Raw genomic sequence first — 17,358 nt, 5'->3', positions numbered from 1 at the left:
ATTTCTGTCATTAATCAGCTCTTACACGGGGGTTCTGGAGGCTCCTGTCTGCGCCTTAACGTTTTCCTGTCCTTAATAAATGTCTACGAATCTTTCACCTCTTCACTCACTGTAGAAAACTTTTTTTGGCCTCAATCCCAAGTCTGACTCGAGTCTCCCACCTCTGCTTTTCGATATCCACGGTTTTCCTCACTCCTCTGTTGACTTTGTGCTTCCCGTGTAAACCATATTCAGATTACAGAGCACATTTTACTTGCAGGAGCGCAATTGGGAGCCGACTGAAACACTACAAACGCCAAATATTCCCATGTAATGCGCTATTTCCGTCCCCATTTCGTTAATCTGCCTTTTCCCGACGCTCCATTTGAGTTTTAATGGATGCAGACAAAAACACAATGATGGGATGTGTTTAAGTGTTCGCTGTTCATATTAAATGGGCTTTCATCGACTGAGACTAATCATCCTGTTATATGAAAATGTATTACTGCTGCTGCTTCTACTCCGACACTACGCCAACACCGTTACTTTACTGCGTTAGATGAAAGTAATTCTTAATCTGGCCCGGAGATGAATGCATTGAAGCCTGTCAGCCCTTTCTCTCTGGGCTAATCGAGCCGTGAACTGTGACTGACCTGGTGCTCCTCGGAGAATAGGGCAGATATAGAGCGTAAATGGACGGGAGCGAGAAAAGGCCACGTCAGCACAAAGTGTGACGCGTGTACGGAGCAAAGGACCAGGCAGCAAAAAGTCAAATTGAATGAACTTAATGTTATTTTAGCGCCCCAAAAAACTAGCAATTTAAAGCTGCACTATGCAACTTTTTTGGTGTAAAAAACAAAAACAAAAAAAGTCGTAATATTTGTGTGTATTTGACCTTTTAGTGGCTCAGTGGCGTTATGGGTGCAGCCTGGCACCTTTGCTTTCCTCACAGTGGCGTGTCAGCTGAATGGCTGTTACTGAACCTACTTATTCATCAGGCCCATTAGCCAAAAATGCCGTACCTACTGCTAAAAGAGTAATATTTGCTAAAATCTGTACTTCCGGTTTAGCGGTGGAGCAGCTACGCTAACCTCGGAAGTAGTGACTTTAGTAAATATTACTTTTTTAGCAGTAAGTACAGCATTTTTGGCTAATGAGTCTGAGAAATAAGTAGGTTCAGTAGCTCTCCATTGAGTTTCAGAAATATTGATGGTTGTATTAAAGAGTTTTTAATGGTTTTTTTCCTCGCATATTAGCCGGTATGCTAGCACCCGGACCCGGAAGTTAATATTTTGCCAAAACTAACTCAAAAGTAACTAAAAGTAGTCATTGGCAAACTGGGACTAAAAAACGGCCCTGGACTCTGACCAGCCCGGCCCAAGTTAGCGTAAACATACGTGTCCACAAAGACATATTTTGACATCAATTTATAATAGGCCTAATTTTTATTGGGCAATTGCTCTGTCACCAATGAACAACAGAGCTTTTTTTTGCAAGGCCGGGTAGCAGCACCCCCTTACAGGCCCTCAAGCCAGCAGCCCTTCTGTGCTCCTCCAGAATGGACCTATGGCCAGTCCGCCCCTGAAAGTAGTGTAACTCAGCTACATATTTGAAACAGTGATATGTAATACAAACATATTACATTTTTAGCTGTAGCTACTAATCTAGAATATATTACAATTTTAAAGTAACTTGCCCAACACTGTCTCTAGGACACTCCAGGATCGATTGTTTCGTAGGTTTTCAGGTGAGCGACGACATCATCCGAAAAAAACTTCCAAATAATAAAGTAAAGGCGCCACGCTGACCACTCATACAACTGCTGGCTCTATGCAAGGTCAAATTCACACAAATATCAACTTTCTTGCCACATAAAAAGTTGCATAATACGCCTTTAAAGAAGAGCAACAGTATGTTACACAGAGAAATGAAGAACAATTTCAATATTGGGAGATTGAGCAAAAGTGTTTTGGATCATAATTTGATGATTGTTTCTTAAATTATGGAGTAAAAAAGTGAAGCGAGTTCATTATCGATATAATGAGTGTCAGAACCAAATGAATGTTTTTTAATGACGTTTTTTAGTCCTTGACGTTCTCAGCTCATTTACTGTCTTGTAATGTGTCTCGATGCCCCTCGGAAATGGAGGAGAAAGAACATTTCGAATATTCTGCTGCTGCTGCTGTGTTTTATAAACAAAGCCCTGAAATATTAATGATCCTCCAGTTCACAAAATGCAAATCAGTTCAGAAATTTGGACGGATTTTGAACTCATTTTGAACTAAAATCTTGCCAGTTTTTTTTCAAAAGAGAACAGCCCGCGGTGATACATGGCCTCAGGTTTTCCAATTGAATTTCCTGCGTCACTTTTGTGCCGTCGTCTTGTAAAAGGCCATTGTGTGAAAGTCCAACGACTATAGGAAACATGAGATTGAGGAAACGGAGGCAAGAATTTACCCAGAACTGCCAAGTCATCGTGACAAACCAGTTTAAAACAAGTTTAAATGAGTTAACTCGGCTTTTGTTATTGGAAAGGTTTGCATGTTTTATACGGCCTCTAGGGGCGTGAGTTACATAGGACTGCTTTAAAATAGAAGAAATTCACTCAAACAAAAATACTTCTTGTTCCATTGGCAATACAATAGTCCACTTTGAAGTCATTTTTTGCATTATTTTCCCAGTGTAATGACTCACTGAGACCCTGCAGGAGGAGTATTAGTAGATTTGTGATTCAATTTTAAACAGAAATCACGTCCAGTAATCAAATTTATGAGAAAAAACCCGCCTGCCGTCTGATGCGTCAGCGTTAGCATGCGGCTCACGTTGAGTCGTCTCATTTCCTAAAAAGCGCCTCGTCTCCTTCACCTTTGCCTCCTCCGTCCTTCGCCTCATCCTCTTTTCATCTCCTTAACTCGGCCCATTCCTTCACTTCTGACCTACATCCCCCCCCCTCGACCCATCCATCCCCCCCCCCTACCCCGGCTCCTCAGCGTCCTCGTCGCTCGCAGGTTTTTCCTCGGCCGCCGACGTGTCATTACGCGTCAAATCTGAGGACGTCTCATCGATTTCTCGCTTTTCTTTCCTCCTTCGCCTTCGTTTTCTCGCGGATCAATAGACACATCCTCGGGCGCAGCGTCCACGAGCTCACATGTTCACAAGATTTACAAAAAAAAAACATTCATTTAAAAGCAGCACAGTCCAGATGTTTTATTTCCACATAGGTTTAGATACTAGTACAGATCTAAAGCTATTTTAATGGACACATTTAAAGCCGGCTCTGTTTCATTTTGAAAATGTTACTTTTGGAGGTTTAAAATTGCTGTGAAAATTGCCATCTCTCAGTAGGAAGTTTCTATACTCACTACTGTCACCTCAGGTCTTACGCGTAACTGCAGTTTCTATATTAGGCTTGTGCATGACAACTTTTTGGGTGACATTTTTGGTGCTGTTGTGGTGAACAGGCCTGGGCTCATTGCTGGAGCAAGTAGAGGCTGGAAAATACATCATTTCAAAGCAGTACTAAGTAACTCATGCCCCTAGAGGCCATAAAGCGCCACTGCAGGTGCCGTAGCATGTTGTTTCCTCATTAATTGTCCGTGCAATTGTGGTTTTCTGGCCAGAGACACCAGGGGGAGATGAAAGACCCCCCAGTCATCCCTTTAATGCGTGTATCACCCCCAGAGGGACTACGGAAAGGATTTATTAAGTAAACAAGTTACTTAGTTCTGCTTTAAGTGACCCGATGCTTGCTCTATTGGCAGTCTTATTCCAAACCTGCTCAGAATGGCATCAAATGTCTTGATTCAAGCGTTTATCAAGCCATTGTCAGGAGATAAGACAGCACTTTCTTCCTAAGGCCTTGAATGTTTCCAGCAGGCACTTCTTTGAAAAGAAGATCTGCTTTACTTGGTCCAACTGCAGGTTTTAATGACATTTTCTCAACATTTGACATAACTTTTAGCTCAGAATCTGCCTTTTTGGTCCACATATATCAAAGTTGTGTATATTTTCCGTTGTGGCACGTACAGCTGATTAATGACTGACTTTTGTCGACTGATCTAACAAAGCATTTCCTTATTGTGGTCGTGTAATTGGCGACACGTGCTGGTCCATTGTCTGCTCGGCTCCTTTACTCTCTCTTTAACCCCCTCCTCCTCCTCCTCCTCCTCCTCTTCTGTTTTCGGAGACTTCCTGTCACGTACGCACGCTTCCTCTTCCTCGCGGTTCAGACACAGACGTGGCCCAGAGTCAACGCGTGTGAGAAACAGACACATGTGGTGCAACCGGCACAACCACGCGGCACAACTGTAGCTCTCCCTGCAGGGCCGGGCGCCGGGACGCCACCATGTCAGTGAAACGAGCACAAACCAGGAAGTAGAAAGTTCATTTAACACGTGCTTAACTCTCATTTACAATATGCTATACTTTTTAAAGCCCAAATACTACATTTTTACTTCCACAAACGAAAAAAAAGTTTACATATTTACTTTCTTAAAGGTGCAGGCCACCGTTTTTCCATACTGAGATATGTTCTTACCTGAGCTTAGACGAGTTGTTACGTGCCTGTCTGTTTGGAGCTATAGGAATATACAGGGAGAGGCCAAATGTTAACAACATCTTAGGTCGTTTTGCATGACTGAGGGCACACACAAAGACAGGTACACATCAACTCGTCTAAGCTCACAAGAACATATCTCAGTATGGAAAAACGAGGGAAGATTTTGCAAATTTCATCAAACAGAAGAAGAGAATTGGACAAAACGGGAAACTTTAGATCTAGACTTTAGAACTTTGATTTAAAGCTGGTTTGAGTCTGATTTATTGCTTTTTAAGGCTTGATTTTGATTACCTGCCATTTCCCGATCAGGAGGTTATGATTAGGATCAGGCACGGCAATTGTGATGGAAGTTGTGTTCCACTCACGCAGATCTTACACATAATTTTAGAAACTAGAAGGTCTTGGCTTTCAAATGAGGTAACACACTGGATAATTCTAACCCTAAACCGTAACAGGTTAATGCCCCATGGAAAACCCCGTGCCTCATGTCCGACCAAAGTGACTCCCGGTGGTCACTGCTGGTGCTGTAATTTGAATCCCACTCTCCTCATACTTTCATTGTGTCCTTGAAGCTGTGGTAGAAACAAAAACAAGACTGCAGTAAAGTAAATCCACAAAGTTCTATCTTCAAGGTTTAAATGCAATCCAACTTAAGTTTTTGGATAGTTTTAAAGGGGGTTTATTGAACAAAAAAGCTTCTTAACATGTTACAATGTTGTTCTCTCATCAAAAAACAGACCTGGAGTTGTGTTTCGAGCCAATAGCCAATCTTGGAGTAATCTTCGTAGCTCCTCCTGAGATCTTACGTGTCTGAGAAATGCTTTCCTCACCTCTCGATCTCTTGCTAAACTCAATCCCCTGATCACGAATTGAATTGTCATATTCAAAAGGAGTGGGGGAGTGGGAGGGGCTTATATTTAGCTCACTCAGAGGATCAGGAAATGACTGCTTTAGATCAGTATTGCAGTTTCTAACCATCTATAAGCTCTATAAGTGTTGTACTTAAGTAAATGTTTGAGGTTCGGTACTTTACTTGTTGTATTTTGTTACTTTTACTTCCCTACATTTGAAAAATACACACTGTACTTGCTACTCCACTGCATTACACTTCTGTAAACTTATTTCTTCTTTGAATACTGAAGCAAATAAATCAGTGCTTTATCTTGATGTGCCCAAATAACTTGTATTGGGGTTAAATCTGATCAGTAAATTACCACCATTGACCACCATTGAACAAAATGGCGTCTGGATTTCGTCAGACTGTAGGACCACAAACCCCGACCTGACCCTGTCCTTCCTCTCTCGTGTCTCCGCAGTATGGGGAGGAGGAGGTGTGCTCGGACCGCCTGGACACAGATTTTCCCGACATTGACCTATCACAGTTGGACCCCAGTGACTTCGACAGCGTGAACTGCCTGAGCGAGCTGCAGTGGTGCAGCGACCAGGACCAGAACGCCTCGCCCGCCTCCATCCACTACAGCACAGCCGACGAACTCTTCCAGGTACAAACACGAACACGACCAACTCTTCCAGGTACAAACACGAACACGAACAACTCTTCCAGGTACAAACACGAACACGAACAACTCTTCCAGGTACAAACACGAACACGACCAACTCTTCCAGGTACAAACACGAACAACTCTTCCAGGTACAAACACGAACACGACCAACTCTTCCAGGTATAAACACGAACAACTCTTCCAGGTACAAACACGAACACGACCAACTCTTCCAGGTACAAACACGAACAACTCTTCCAGGTACAAACACGAACACGACCAACTCTTCCAGGTACAAACACGAACAACTCTTCCAGGTACAAACACGAACACGAACACGACCAACTCTTCCAGGTACAAACACGACCAACTCTTCCAGGTACAAACACGAACACGAACACGAACAACTCTTCCAGGTACAAACACGAACAACTCTTCCAGGTACAAACACGAACACGACCAACTCTTCCAGGTACAAACACGAACAACTCTTCCAGGTACAAACACGAACAACTCTTCCAGGTACAAACACGAACACGACCAACTCTTCCAGGTACAAACACGAACAACTCTTCCAGGTACAAACACGAACACGACCAACTCTTCCAGGTACAAACACGAACAACTCTTCCAGGTACAAACACGAACACGAACACGACCAACTCTTCCAGGTACAAACACAAACACGACCAACTCTTCCAGGTACAAACACGAACACGAACACGAACAACTCTTCCAGGTACAAACACGAACAACTCTTCCAGGTACAAACACGAACACGACCAACTCTTCCAGGTACAAACACGACCAACTCTTCCAGGTACAAACACGAACACGAACAACTCTTCCAGGTACAAACACGACCAACTCTTCCAAGTACAAACACAAACACGACCAACTCTTCCAGGTACAAACACAAACACGACCAACTCTTCCAGGTACAAACATGAACACGACCAACTCTTCCAAGTACAAACATGAACACGACCAACTCTTCCATGTACAAACATGAACACGACCAACTCTTCCAGGTACAAACACGAACATGACCAACTCTTCCAGGTACAAACCCGCAGCCATTTTGAGGAATATGAACTTATTGATCACACATAAATAAAGTCAAGTGTAAATCGGGCCCATATGGATATTCTCTCACAGCAGATTGTTCAGTAGAAGTGAAAAAAGAGCTGTTGTAGCTAGCACTAGCTAACCATTAGCACTAACCTGATGCTAACATGAAGCACCATGTTAGCATTCTCTGTTATTTATCTATTTATGGGCTGTTGAACCACTTTGCTCCTCCCCATGTCTTTGTATCTTTAGTAGAAAACTATATTCATTATTCAGCGTTTGTTAAAGTAGTTTTTGAATAATACGAGAAAGTTTAGATTTTTCTTCAAATTGTTTTCCCCTTAACCGTTTTCAAACATGACCATATATGGGCGATTCCAGAGATGCCGTCTGTATGGGTTTTTCTAAGGCCGATGCCGTTTCTTGGGGGATTTTTATTGGCCGATATTTTTCACCCATATTGTTGGCCAATTTTCTCCAAATGTCTGCTCTATAATCCTGTAAAAGCATGAATACTTGGCCAGTCCAGCATTTGCAGATTTAATTTTATTACTGAAGTTGATTCAGTCATCGTTTCTGTCTCAGCTTTGACTAATTTCCGTTAGCATTAGCATACTGTTGCTAGCCACAGCAGTTTGTGCGGCGATCAAAAATACAATTGCGGAGGTTATAACTGACTCAGCGATTTGATTCTCCAGGTTCTTAGCTTCAAAATGACATATAGCAGGTTTAGGGAGGCTTCGGGAGTTGTGGGAGGAGTTGTTTTAAAGCCCTGACTTCGCTCTTTCCAATGTAAAAAACGGGAAGTCTCTATATCTCTCTTACGGTCCCGGAGATATCGGCTTTTATCAGCTCTAAATCGGCCGGCCACTTTATACAATATATTCTATACCTTCTTTATTGGACACTGACAGGAAGTGACATTGATAGAGGCAAACAATGTTAAACTGTTGCCGTGCCGACCATGTTATGTCAATGAGAAATGAGTCAAACTGCTCTGAAACTTTACCTCGATCTATGTCCTGTCAGCAGCTTTAAAATTAAAATAAAAGTAACTTTTCTGCCCAACATTTCTTCATTAAAATTGCTGCTTCACTGAAATAAATGTCTATCTAAACAAGTCATGTTTTCAAAAGCATTGAAACCTGTCATAAGCACTTTAAGCTCCACAGCGGCTGAGAAACTCATCACTGAAAACCGCATTTGTTTACAAGTCAAATTAACAGAAGACACTCGTCATGTCCTTCCAATAAACGCGTCTTCATTAGCGGGGGATTAATCTGTGCTGTTCACAAATGCAGATCCGGCTCTGGCCTCTCGGCGTTGACAACTTCGCTCCTCGGCCCTTCACCCGATCCATGTGCTGAAACCCAGAGCTGCCCATCTGTCTGAGTCTCAGGGGGCTGCCAGCGCCCGCCCCCCCCGTGGTCCTCCTGCCCTTCACTTACGTATCTGCGGTTCAGCAGGTCCACATAGTGCAGAGACGTGCAGAAGCCGTGGCTCGTGTGGGGAATATCTGAGCTATTGTCCTACACTCATGGATTAGCTGCAGGTTCTCCAGCCCGGTGTCGTTACGGGCCGACCTGAGACAATAACAGGCAGATAGAGTAGCATTAAGCGCCAGTGAAAGTCCATGTAATGGTATCGCACTGACGCACTGGTGCATCGATAGTTTTCGGGTTTTCACACGGGGGGGGTCGGAGGCAGTAAATTATGCATGTTTTCATCGGAATAAAAAAAACTCGAACCGCAAAAATGAATCTCGAAACAAGTACAGATTTCTTGAGATAAGTATATTTGCCCTTGATTTGAGTAAAATAATCTGTTACATATGCTATAAAATACTGATACTAGACATTTTAACTGATCAAGATGGTGTTTTTGGGTGTGATCATTTAGGTCTGTGACAATACTTGTGTCTCAACTTTATTTATAGAGGATTGTTCAGGCACAAGCACAAGTCAAAGTGCTTCAGTGAAACGTTTACAACATTCAAACTGAGAAAATAAAGATAATGAGCTTTATTGAAAAGAACAGTCTTTAATTACTATAGAGGTCCCAAACTAAAGGAAAATGAACTAATGTTTGATGGTTGCTCTGGAAAGCACCAGCAGACTCGATCTCAAAGACCTAGGGCAGTGGAAGCCAAACCATTATCTCAAGACCAACATGTGGCTCTTTAAAGCCTCTTCTCAGCTTTGAAGAAGAAAAAAGAAACAAGTACAAGTGATAAGTAGCTAAAGTGTTTGCCTTGTGCCTTCTCTATAACGGAGATCAGGTGAATGACCCCTTTGTCAGGCCAATGGTTTGTCTCTGGCTCAGCAGCAGGACAAACCTGGCTGTTTGAGTGATGCTGGAAACCTCTGGAATAGGTGTTTGCAGTTTTGGTTCCTTCCTCTAGAGAGAAGCCTGAGTCTTATTATATATTGACCGCTCTGTCTTGTGTCACATTCTGACAACAAGAGCTAAGAAGAAGCTTCTGTGAATAGAAACGAAACCTCCTCACCTCAAGCAACTCAGTCCAGGCGACGATTTAGCCTCACTACGATGAATGACCCTCGAGATCCCCTTATATTACAAAAAATATGTCTTTTTGAAACTTCCTTCCACCAATGCTGCATCTGCTGGTTGTCACTCAAGACCTGGTCATTAGCGGTCGCACTTATCTAAACTAATTTTTGTAACTTTTTTGTCAAATAGTAAATTTTTGGTCACTTTTTGTCACATGTTCATCGTTTCTTCATCATTTTTTTGTCAATTTTTTTGGTCATTTTTTTGTCATTTTTTGTAAAAAAAAATGTGTGCATTTTTTTGTCCTTTTTGTGAATTTTTTGTCACTTTTTCATCATTTTTTCATCATTTTTTGTCATTTTTTAGGCATTTTTTGTCATTTTTTGCATTTTTTGTCAATTTTTTGTGACATTTTTGCCACTTTTTTTTATCATTTTTTCATCATTTTTTTGTACATTTTTCGTAATTTTTCGTCACTTTCTGTCCATTTTTGTCAAATTTTTTTGGTTAATTTTTTGTCCATTTTTTGTCAATATTTGCTACTTTTTCATCATTATTTAGTAAAATTTTTGTCATTTTTTTGTCTGTTTTTTGTCCATTTTTTGTCAGTTTTTTGTCACATCTTCATTGTTTTCGTCTCAGTTCTGTTGCCATTTTCTCACCTTTTTTCCAGAAGCTTTTGGATTGGGGTAAAGCCAAACTAGAGAAAATGTGCTTGGTTCAGGTGGGAGTTGAGGGGTTAAATGACTTTCCTTTTGTTGCCTGTGATTGAGTAAAATGAAACAAATATGAAACAAAAGACAGGCTATGGTAATATGTGACTCCCACTGTTGGGTCTTTTCCGAACAAGCGAGTCGATGAATCGTTGCGAGCCGTGGCTGTTGTAAACAAGAGTATTATTGATAAACAGAGAAACCGCCTGAGCCTATAGACCCACTGTCTGCTCCACGGCCCAAAGATCAATGCACCGTCAGGGGGATATAGCATGTCAGGGGGATGGCTGAACACATGTGGGCTTCAGTAAGTCATCATTTATATCCCACTACTTAGTTTGTAGAAGGAAAAGTATCATTCCACTGATGCCACATTGAACTTTGACCTCATTTAACCTCTTAACTCCCACCTGAACGGATGCCATTTTCTCCATTTTGGCTTTACCCTAATCAAAAAGCTTCTTGGGAAAAAAACACCAAAACAGCCACAAAAAAATGAGAAGAAAACAAGGATGTGAACGCAATAAAAAAGAGACAAAAACTCAACAAAAAAGTGAGAAAAATTCAACAAAAATGTGACAAAAATTCAACAAAAATGTGACGAAAACTCAACCAAAATGTGACAAAAATTCAACCAAAAAGTGACAAAAATTCAACAAAAATGTGACAAAAACGCAAACAAAAAGTGACAAAAATTCAACAAAAAAATGACAAAAATTCAACAAAAATGTGACAAAAACTCAACCAAAAAGTGACAAAAATGCAACAAAAATGTGACAAAAACGCAACCAAAAAGTGACAAAAATTCAACAAAAATGTGACAAAAACTCAACCAAAAAGTGACAAAAATGCAACAAAAATGTGACAAAAACGCAAACAAAAAGTGACAAAAATTAAACAAAAAAATGACAAAAATTAAACAAAAATGTGATAAAAACTCAACCAAAAAGTGACAAAAATTAAACAAAAATGTGACAAAAACTCAACCAAAAAGTGACAAAAATGCAACAAAAATGTGACAAAAACTCAACCAAAAATTCAACAAAAATGTGACAAAAACTCAACCAAAAATTCAACAAAAATGTGACAAAAACTCAACCAAAAAGTGACAAAAATGCAACAAAAATGTGACTAAAATTCATAGAAACATAAAAAAGGTGACACAACACAGCAACAACGCGAGGAAAAAGATCAGTTTTGTGGGTCTTAGCTTTCAAATGAGGCGTTACACAGACCTATATAATGGCCAAAGAGGACAGAATGCATTTGGTTCAGGCGGGTGGTAAGAGGTTAAGTCGTTTTGTTCTCGATGTGCTGTCAGTGAATGAACCTTTAGTGTCTCTTCTTCCCCTCCTGCGATTACACGCATCTGAGAGAAGTCAACGCCAGTGAATAGTTGTTTGTCTAAAACAGCTCCAGCCCATCCATCCAGAGTGCTGTGTTTACTCCGGTGGCGGCCATCTTGCTCAGGGCGGCGTCTGTGGGGAGGTGATAGCGAGAACGGCCTGCGGAAAGTCACCGAAACTCATTCATCTGTCTCTGCGACGTATCTCCAGCCTTCATCTGCTCCGAAACTGACAAACTATTATTGGAACACTTTAGAGACTTTTGCCGCTCAAACTTTGATGATGTAACCGTGTACTGCTTGGTTTTAATGGCGCTCATGTACAGGATGTGCTGATGCTTTTGGTCAGGGTCGTGCTTGGACTTTAACCTGGAGCTGGAGCTTTAGCTCACCGTGTAGGGAGTTAGATTTATAAGTCAGGGGTTGTGGGATCACACCCACACTTTCTTATTTCACACGGGCCGTCACATCTTGGTCTGATAGATCTGATGTATCTGATATGTATTTTTCAGACCTCCTGTCCTTTACTCACATGGATATGTCTCTCCGCTAGTGGTAGAGCATGAAAAAAAAGTTCTTTATGATTTTAATACCTCATCATTATTTGACTGAATGAGCACATGGCCTACACTGTTTTTAGAGCACTACAGATTTGTTTTCCTTTCCTTTTCTTATCTTTGCATTGCGAGCCCAGGTGCACATTATATAATAAAGCAGCTTTGAAACATTAGAAAGCATTGCCAATTTTATATGTAAGGGATAATGTGTAGAACGCTGGTCATTATTGGGAAAATAAGACCTGGACCCTGACAGGAAACGTATAAACTTCATACACTTTTATGAAGGCCGAAAGGTTTATTTAATGATTTCCGCAGCAAATAGTTTGTTGTGATTCCAGGCAGTGTGGCTAGGCTAGTAGCAGCAAAGCTAGCTACTTATTGCTAGCCTAGCTGCTTAGTTGAAGGTGCAGTTGGAGGAACGGTGGTGAATCTCTTAGTAAGTTGAAAGTCGGACTCCCGTTAACTTACGATTCCCCCGACTTCTTTCCCAACAGAGACAGTACTAGTGTCCTTGACTGCGTACGTGCGGAGTGATATGAAACACCTGTATTACAACCACAAACTCTGTTACCATTGTTAGTGATCATGATTTTTCTCAGAGGTCCTCTATCACAAAATAGAGACCGGTAGAATGTTAGAAAATCCCATTCAAATCAATGGGGCGCTCTACCTGCATTGTGAAGAGCTGGATAATAACATATATTATTTTATAATACATTTATATTGATTTATATTTCTATTTGGCTTTTCAAGTGCACTGACAGGTTTGCTTTTGTCTTTTTGATTTGTAACAGCCTTTATGTTTACATTTTGTAAAGGTTCTTTGTGTTGCTCAAAATAAAGAATCGAACTATAAACTATAAAACTATTCTGAGACTATAAATACTGCCTAAAGATGAACATTTAATCTATTTTATTACAAAACTAACTTATTTTTCCTTATATTGCACTTGCACCGGTTGTAGCTGTACCGTTACAACCCTAATATAAACATATATATCTACAAAGGTTTGTGTAACTTGATTCATGTCTCCTGGAGCAAAGTGAAAGTCTGCTATGAAAACTTTTTTTCTTCTGCTGGTCTAAAAGTGCTGCGTCCCAAATCTTGCATTGTCTGAATTGTCATGGTCATTGTGATCCAGATGTCTTCTTCAGTCCTAACTCTTATCCGTGGTGTGTTCGCTGCCGCAGATCGAGGAGGAGAATGCGGCGCTGCTGGCCGCCCTCACAGACTCCCTGGATGGGATGGTGGATGCGGAGGTAGGGGGCCTCTCCGTGTTCCCCGCCCTGGAGGAGGAAGAGGAGCCCGACTCGGACCACGACAGTCTTCCTCTGAGCCAGAACTTCAGCCAGTCCCTGGGCCTGGACTCCGAAGACCCCTCCCTGGTAAGACCCACCTTCATGACCGTCTGCGTTTGGGACATGATGGCACTGGAGTCTGCAGAGAAGCTGAGTGTTTTTTCAATGTCGTTTCCGGATCGAAAACAATATGTTTTGGGGGGGGTTTGTTGCAGTGGCTTATGGGATGGCACATAGCTCCAAATCACCAGTGAGTTAGCACCAGAGGTCCCTATGCTAAAGTGGCTATGATAGTTAGCATCAGAGGTCCCTATGCTAAAGTGGCTATGATAGTTAGCATCAGAGGTCCCTATGTTAAAGTGGCTATGATAGTTAGCATCAGAGGTCCCTATGCTAAAGTGGCTATGATAGTTAGCATCAGAGGTCCCTCTGCTAAAGTGGCTATGATAGTTAGCACCAGAGGTCCCTATGTTAAAGTGGCTATGATAGTTAGCATCAGAGGTCCCTACGCTAAAGTGGCTATGATAGTTAGCATCAGAGGTCCCTCTGCTAAAGTGGCTATGATAGTTAGCACCAGAGGTCCCTATGTTAAAGTGGCTATGATAGTTAGCATCAGAGGTCCCAATGTTAAAGTGGCTATGATAGATAGCATTGAGGCTCCTTTTCCTAACTACTTCCTAACTGACAGCCCAATTCGGAAGCGTCTTGTCATGGCGGACGCTGACGCACATCCGGTTTGGCGCAAGACGCAGCTTCGCCCTCCATTGCAGAGCATGTTTCTGACAGGCAGAAACATGCACCAAAGCTTGACTGTAGCGACGCAGCTGTTGTTGTGAATGGGAGGAATTATTACCCAGTACTTGCACAGAGTAATTTTCTCTTGACTTAAACACGTCTCTGCTCCAAACAATTATTAGAAAGCCAGTCCTTGTGAATCATATCTCACTCACTCTTAAAAACCCTGGATAAGAGCGGACCGTGAACCAGCGCGCCCTGTTTTCCCAGACTTGAAGGCAGACTTTGAACCTAGCGCGATGTAAAAAAAGCAGGACATCAAGGTTAGCGGCACAGACGGCGGTGCGTTCGGGTGCGACGGGGAAAACTCGAGAGGCCGCCGTTTGAAGCGCTCATGAAAGCGGAGCGGCGGGTTTTTGAGCAGCGAGCCGATCCGGGATCAGGGAACAGAGACGTGTCGGTGGAGGATCAAGCGGCCGGCGCGGTGGGGGGGATGTTCCATGTTAAAAGCGCTTGGGGGGGAAACGGGGAGCGCCGTCGTGATGATGGATTCATTAATTTGAGTCGCGTCCCGGGGCCAGCGCTGACAGTTTTACCTGATTTGGATGATAAACATTTTTATATCAGAACAGCTGATTGGATTTCATTAAAAAGGAACTGAAGAGATAAGAGAGTAAAGCACAAAGGCTGAAGGTTAAAGCTACGATGATGTGCTCCAGACGGAAACTTTGCCGCAACAATTCTGAAAGTTTCTCTTGATTTATATGGCACTAAATGGCATTGACTTCACCAAGACTTTTTTGTCAAAACTTTGTCCTGTGGAGGTGTGGAGCTCCACTGATCACGTCTCCATCGGCTGAATCCAGACCCTTCTCATTTCATATCCAAACCTATGCTACCTTTCCACACTAATGATGCTCTATGCAAACACAGACAAAGATGACCAGTGGACACATTTTGACAATGAAAAAGTCTAAAAAGAGAGAAATCCCCATGTTTAGCACTTTTGCACAAAAATCTTCAAATTGATTTCTCACAGAATTCCTGGCAAGTTACAAGCACAAGTCTCTAGTTTCCAAAAGTTCTACCTTTCCATCCATCCATTTTCTTCCTCTTTATCCGGGGCCGGGTCATGGGGGCAGCAGTCTCAGCAGAGACGCCCAGACTTCCCGATCCACACACACCTCCTCCAGCTGTTCTGACCCCGAGGCCACACCAGGCCAGCTCGGAGACATAGTCCCACCAGCGTGTCCTGGGTCTTCCACGAGGCCTCCTCCCAATAGGGCATGCCTGGAACACCTGGCGACCAGGAGGCATCTAAAACAGATGCCCTAGCTACCTCAACGTGAAGGAGCAGCGACTCTACTCCGAGCTCCTCCCGGGTAACTGAGCTCCTCACCCGATCTCGAAGGGTGCGCCCAGCCACCCTGCGAAGGAAACTCATTTCGGCCGCTTGTATTCGCGATCTCGTCCTTTCGGTCATTGCCCAGATCTCATGACCATAGGTGAGGGCGGGAACGTAGATCGATCGGTAAATCGAGAGCTTCGGCTCAGCTCCCTCTTCACCGACCGATACAGCGACCGCATCACAATCGATCTCTCTATCGCTTTCACGCTCCGTCCGTCCCTCACTCGTGAACCAAACCCCCTGAGATACTTGAACTCCTCCACTTGAAGCAAAGACTCTACCTTTAAGGTTTATGCACAGTTTTGAAGCTTTGTTTTACTCCTAAGGGGAATGGGTCCTGTTGCCCTGAAAGAACTAAATATTTAAACAGCACAGGGCTGAAAACATGCAGCTGTTGGAATAATCACTTTACAACACAAACATCGAAAAAGAATCGAAAGCATGTACGGAACAAAAATCTTTCGAGTGCAAGCTTTGATGCGTGTTGGTCCATGACAGGAAGTCAAATAAACGTGGACAAAAGTGGAGGTGACGTCATTTCCTGTGGAGAAGTGGAGCTCCACTACCCATGTTCAAACCTTATAGGCCAAAGTAGTGAACATAAATACAGGCGACACATACAAGGTTCCAGGTTCAAAACTGAAACATTTAGAGGTGAACGAGTGGAGCTTTTGGTTAGTTTTGATTTCTCTCTAAGGAATGTTTTACTATTGGCCTTTTGGGAGACCAAAGTGCTCATAATTTCACCCATTCCAACCCTCTTTGTACAAGTTTTGGTATTGAACCCCAATCACCCATATCGGTCAGGTTGTAAATAAGAAAAAAAACATGCAACAAAATCTAAAATGGCATGTAGTTTGAGCACAAAGACCACGCCTTCTGTGATTTCTGCCTTTACGGGGACAGAAACACCACTCACTTTGAAGGGCTAGCCCTAAAATGGCCATGCCTTTCCATCGCGTTTGGCCCAGTTCTTTCACACCATCCCCACACTCTGAGGCCCTGTATGAATCAGGTGCAGCCGAGGAGGAGGAGGAGGAGGAGGAGGAGGAAGAGGAGGAGAGAGAGGCACAAACAAAGTCCGTTCTGAGAAAAGCGTTTCGGGGGAAAGATGGAGGGAGAGAGGCATCCAGCAGCAGAGTGTGAAAGAGAGAGGGCCCCATCATCAAAACAGGCCAAGTCTTTTTAAACAGCACGTGGTTTAGGAAGGGACACACACACACACATAAACACACACACACACACACACACACACACAGGCCTGAGCCGACTGCTTCATGAGGACACAGTTCGACCGAGTGATGTCACCTTTAAAGGCCCTGTACCGGATGTTTTTACGAGCAATACAAGACGAAGCTCGTACATTTTAACCTCTTAACCAGTACCTGAACTGAACACATTTCTACAGTTCGGCTTTACCCAAATCTAAAAGCTTCTTGAAAAACAAAACGAAAGGAAAACGAGGATGAAAAAGTGACAAAGTGCTGAAAAAGTTACAATAATGAGACAAAAATGTGATTAAAAAGCCACAGAAACACAACAAAAAACCATGAAAAAGTGATGAAAAATGTGAGAAAAATGCAATAAAATAGCTACAACAAAGCAACAAAAACCCGACACAAAATGTGACAAAAACTAGACAAAAATGTGGAAAAAAGGCACAAAAATATGACAAAA

General features: G+C 42.5%; 1 protein-coding gene across 1 annotated transcript in view; it reads left to right on the top strand.

Moving 5' to 3' along the window:
• ppargc1b (peroxisome proliferator-activated receptor gamma, coactivator 1 beta) overlaps positions 1–17,358 on the top strand; it is a 191,196-nt gene that overhangs the window by 140,133 nt on the left and 33,705 nt on the right. The window contains exons 3-4 of the mRNA XM_079557093.1: positions 5,854–6,039; positions 13,431–13,625. Of these exons, the coding sequence (XP_079413219.1) occupies positions 5,854–6,039; positions 13,431–13,625 (381 nt within the window). The remainder of the gene's footprint in view (positions 1–5,853; positions 6,040–13,430; positions 13,626–17,358) is intronic.

The sequence above is a fragment of the Gobius niger genome (genome assembly GCF_951799975.1).
Source record: "Gobius niger genome assembly, chromosome: 5".
Lineage (NCBI taxonomy): Eukaryota > Metazoa > Chordata > Actinopteri > Gobiiformes > Gobiidae > Gobius > Gobius niger.
This window is presented reverse-complemented; position numbering and strand designations above follow the sequence as displayed.